This window comes from Otolemur garnettii, unplaced genomic scaffold (assembly GCF_000181295.1).
Source record: "Otolemur garnettii isolate 467f Iridium unplaced genomic scaffold, OtoGar3 scaffold00018, whole genome shotgun sequence".
Taxonomy (NCBI): Eukaryota; Metazoa; Chordata; class Mammalia; order Primates; family Galagidae; genus Otolemur; species Otolemur garnettii.
The window spans coordinates 6,960,778-6,965,745 of NW_003852413.1; the positions used below are offsets into that span (position 1 = coordinate 6,960,778).

The 4,968-nt window shown below is 51.9% G+C and overlaps 1 protein-coding gene across 1 annotated transcript in view; it reads right to left on the bottom strand.

The window, feature by feature from the left end:
* The window catches only part of OTOP2 (otopetrin 2), a 9,517-nt gene that overhangs the window by 1,213 nt on the left and 3,336 nt on the right, over window positions 1–4,968 (bottom strand). Inside the window, exons 4-5 of the mRNA XM_003786148.3 lie at window positions 4,695–4,828; window positions 1,179–2,065 (exon numbers count right to left, since the gene is read on the bottom strand). Coding sequence (XP_003786196.1) covers window positions 1,179–2,065; window positions 4,695–4,828 — 1,021 coding nt within the window. The remainder of the gene's footprint in view (window positions 1–1,178; window positions 2,066–4,694; window positions 4,829–4,968) is intronic.

The window sequence follows — 4,968 nt, forward strand, 5'->3', positions numbered from 1 at the left end:
AACTCTTGGGCTTAAGTGATTCTCTTGCCTCAGCCTCCCAAGTAGCTGGTGCCTGGCTAGCACTACAGGTGCCTGGCTATTTTTTGGTTGTAGTTGTCATTGTAGTTTGGTGGGCCTGAGCTGGATTCGAACTCGCCAGCTCTGGTGTATGTGGCTGGCACCTTACCCACTTGAGCTATAGGTGCTGAGCTGAGAAGCACACTTTTTAAAAAAAGTGAAATTGACTCAGTTGGAAGGATTCTGCCTGGGGTCATCCACAACTATGTGGCTGAGTGCATTGAGGTTACCTGCAGGATGGGTGATATTCACGGTGGTACTTCACTAGGAATGCATCTCAGCACTGTCAGTGTGATCTGGGGATGTTCTGTATTGGCTTATACCTGCATTATGTTTCTATATTAGGAATATTTTTCAATTGAAACTTATAGCTAAATGGACTATTTTTATATTGAGTGAAACCTTATTACAGGTGTTTTTTCTACTTGGAATGTACTCACATGGGAAAACATTTCTATACCAGAGATAATAATAATGAAATTATATTAGGACATTTCTATATTCTGGAATGTTTCTCTATTGGGGAGTGCCTTCATTCTGAGTGTTTCTGCCTGTGGGTGTTTGCATACAGAGAGTGAGTTTGTTTTGGGTGAAGTCTGTTGCTCTTAATAGTTGGCTTATGTGAATCCAGAGGAAGGGGCAGCTGCCACAGAAGCCCCCATCCCAGCTGGCCGGTACTGCACTCTGCTAACAGACCACTCACACGTACACTGATCTCTGCTACTTCCTGCTGCAGCTCCAATTATTCTGAGAAGCAGGCAGGTCACAAGTTCCCAGGAGCAGTCACACCTCCCACCCGGAGGTGAAGGAGGCTGAATCAGCTCTCAACCCCCTCTCACCTCTGCCTGGCCCCCTGTCCACATTCCCTGGGACCTCTCCAGCTCTGCCTAGATGCCAGAACCTGGGATTTCACTCTGTGTGTGCCCTGAGATTGCCATTTGTTGCAGCTGCAAGGACTACAGCTGGCCCCCTCTAAACCTGCTCCTTCCGCAACAAGCTGTAAGATTGATTCTCCAGTGGACAGGGGCAAGACAGAGAAGGCTAAATGAATGGACCTGCAAGAGCATCCTTCCTTGCCTCCCTTCCCCTTGGCCCACCCCCGTCTGTCCCAGGCTACTCACGATGACATTGCAGAGCAGGAGAAACAGAGAAATGTCTTTTAGGCAACGTCGTCTCCAGTGGCTCCTGGGGGCCAAGATGATGGCGGCTGCTTCCTGAGAGTCTGCTGGGCTGGGGCTGGGGCTAGCCAGACTGGGGGTAGGTGGGCAGGTGGGCAAGGTATGGAGTGCATCGTGGTTGGCAAAAGTAAGGCTTTGGCAAGGCTCTTTGGGGGGATTATCAGGAGGCTCAGGCCCTGGTGGTCCCCGGTGGAGGCTCTCAATAATGAACACATTCTGGAAGGTGTGCTGAGCAATCATGAGCAGGGCGTGGGCTAGGTTGAGCCCTCCTAGCAGGTTCCTGGGAGTGCCCACCACCACAGCCACAATGGAGTAGTAGGAGATGGCATACTGGCCCAGGGCAGCACCCATCAGCAGGGCCACATCCAGGGTGCGTGTGGGGTTCTTATGCTGGTCCATGGCCCGGCGGTCGAAACGGTAGATGACTGAGCCACTCAGGCTGACCAAGGTCATGAGTCCCAGACAGACAATGTTAAAACTGTAGTAGATGACCAGGGCCTGCTCGGTGTGGCCTTCCTCCCCACTCACTTGGACCTCATAGGTGATGAAGACAGCCAGCCCCACCAAAAAGAGCATCAGGCCCAGGACTGGGCCAGCAAAAAAGGTCTCCCGGAAGAGGCTGACCTGGGTTGGTGTGTGGCCGTGGCCGTCGTGGGTGGAGGCCAGCAGCCTGCCCACATTCTTCCACATGACGTAGAGCATGGTGGAAGCAAAGAGGCTGTACTCGATGTTGAAGGGATATAGGTAGAAGTAGCCCTGCTGGAAGATCTGGCAGACAGCCGTGTTGCAGGGGCAGGGGTCTCCTCCGACCGGGCTGCCCACCCGCTCCACTGTGGAAAGAGGGACGCAGAGCTGGACTGCCCTCTTGTCTTCCTAGAGACACCTCACCCCTAGCCTGTGACTTCTGTAAGGGCAGCATCTTTGCCTATTATATTCCTCACTGTATCCCAAACACCCTCAGAGGGCCTGGCACGTTCATTCAGTCCACAAACATTTGTTGAGCACCTACTGCGTTCCAGAGACTGTGGGACACATCAATCTCCCCCCAAAACCTCAATATGAATGACAGAGCTGTCCCTGTCACCCCATTCCATCCCCCAGTCTCTCCCCACCCTGACTGCCTGAGCTAGAAGGTGGCCCTCTATAGAACCCCTCAAGTTCAAGTCTCCTCGCGGCTCTCCTTAGCATCTGACTCAGTCCAGGGAGCCAACTGCCATGTCCAGGTCTCCACTGTGATCCCCTGGCACTTTTTTGTTTGTTTGTTTGTTTGAGACAGTCTCGCTCAGTCACCTTGGGGTTGAGTGCCATGATGTCAAAGCTCACACCAACCTCAAACTCTTGGGGCTGAAGTGATTCTCTTTTTTTTTTTGAGACGGAGCCTCAAGCTATCCCCCTGGGTAGAGTGCCATGGCATCACGCTCACAGCAACCTCCAACTCCTGGGCTCAAGCGAGTCTCCTGCCTCAGCCTCCCAAGTAGCTGGGACTACAGGCGCCCGCCACAACGCCTGGCCATTTTTTTTTTGGTTGCAGCCATCATTGTTGTTTGGCGGGCCTGGGCTGGGGATTTGAACCCACCGCCTTAGGTGTATGTGGCTGGTGCCTTAGCCACTTGAGCCACAGGCGCCGAGCCTGAAGTGATTCTCTTGTCTCAGCCTCCCAAGTATCTGGGACTACAGGTTCCAGCCACAACACCTGGTTATTTTTTAGAGATGGGGTTTTGCTTTTGCTCAGGCTGGTCTTGAACTCCTGAGCTCAAGCAATCCACCTGCCTCAGCCTCCCAGAGTACTGGAATTACAGCCCTGTGTCGAACCCCTGGACAGAGTCTTACTCTGTCACCCTGGGTAGAATGCCGTGGCATCATAGTTCACAGCAACCTCTAACTCCTGGGCTCAAGTGATCTTCCCATCTCAGCTTCCTGAGTAGCTGGGACTACAGGGCCCACTATAACAACCCATGCCTGGCTAGTTTTTCTATTTTAGTAGTGACAGGGTCTTGCTCTTGTTCAGGCTGGTCTTGGACTTCTGAGCTCAAGCAATCCACCTGTCTCGACATCCTAGAATTGCCAGGATTATAGGTGTGAGCCATTGCACCTGGCCACCCTGTTACTTGTAGTTTGTTCCACACTGAAAGAAACCTTGATTTGAATCCAGAGTGCACTTTGCAGGATGCCTTGGGTCTTGACAAACATCTTTTTTCAGCCTAAGAACTAACCCAGCTGGTTTTGCAGATGAAAAAACTGACCTGTGGGTGGCACCTGTAGCTCAAGCAGCTAAGGCGTCAGCCACATACACTAGAGCTGGCGGGTTTGAATCTGGCCCCAGCCTGCCAAATAATGACAACTACAACCAAAAAATAGCCGGGTGTTATGGTGGACATCTGTAGTCCCAGCTACTTAGGAGGCTGAGGCAAGAGAATTGCTTAAGCCCAGGAGTTTGAGGTTGCTGTGAGCTGTGACACCATGGCACTCTACCCAGGGCTAAAGCTTGAGGCTCTGTCTCAAAAAAGAACTAAACAACAACAAAAAACTGAGCTTCAGGAGGTAGTGTGACTTGTAATGGCAGAGCTAAAGCAAACTGCCGGACTTCCAACACCGAGCAGGTGCCTCTCCAGTGGGCCTCTCATCAGTCCTATGGGCCATGGTGTTAAGTTGACCACCTCCCTAGCGGGGCTGCAAGCATCCTCAGGAGTCCTCTTTGTGCAAGGTAGTCGTATATCAATCTTGCTAGCAAGGGTCTCCTGCAGGGCTGGGGCCATACTTTCCATATGGGGGTGCGTGTGTGTCTCAGTCATCCCATCTGGTCCTGATTTGTGGGGTCCCGAGAGAGGTCCAGAGAACTAGGACGGGATTGTGGACCCTGGTTTTCCTTAGTATAACATATTGATTAAAAGCAAGGATGGATCTGAATACCAGCACTTTGACTTCAAACTCTGTGATCTTGGGCAACTTCTCCATACCCTAGTTTCTGTAAAATTGAAATACTGATAATAGCCATCTCATAGGGAACTTGCAAGGGTTGAATAGAACATTTAAGACACTTGGCACAGTGCCTGGCATATCGAGCTCAGTAAATGGCCAACACTGTCATCACAATGATTACTTCTCACCTTCCCCTCCTTCCTGGGCTCTCCAACTTGATCCCCTGTTTGTGCCACAGTACCACTCTGTCTCGCTTACCCTCTTCCCAGCTGGATCGCCCTTGCCCTTTCTTCCTGGAACCTGAGTCCCTTCCTGGTTGGATGGAAAGTGGACAATGGGGCCAGGGCTGCACCCTCAAGAGTGAGAAGACACCCTGATTCTCCCCTGCCAGGTCACCTACACTATACTTCAGAGGTGGAGCCTAAAGCAGGAGGTCCCTGGCTTCCACCTTTACCTCCATGCCCCTCGAGGGCACAGGAGACTGATACTGCAAATCCACAAAGCACCCAGCCGCAGAGTCAGGGTTAAGGGGGAACTCACGGTCAGAGGCAAGTCGGGTGTGGCTGGTGTTACTGTGAGCACTGGTGTAGGAGTGAGCCTGGTGCACGGATTCATCCACCACGGCTGCCATCCAGATGGCTAGGTTGGTGGTGAGTGTGAACATGAGACCACACCTGTTTAGGGGGGAAGAGGCCAGTGACTCTTTGGCTGATCTTGGGTCCCTGGGGAGGTAGAGGTATGCTGAGAGATAGCATTGGGGAGTGAAAAAACAGCAGGCCCTTTGTGAACAGGAAGCTGAATTTTTTTTTTTTTT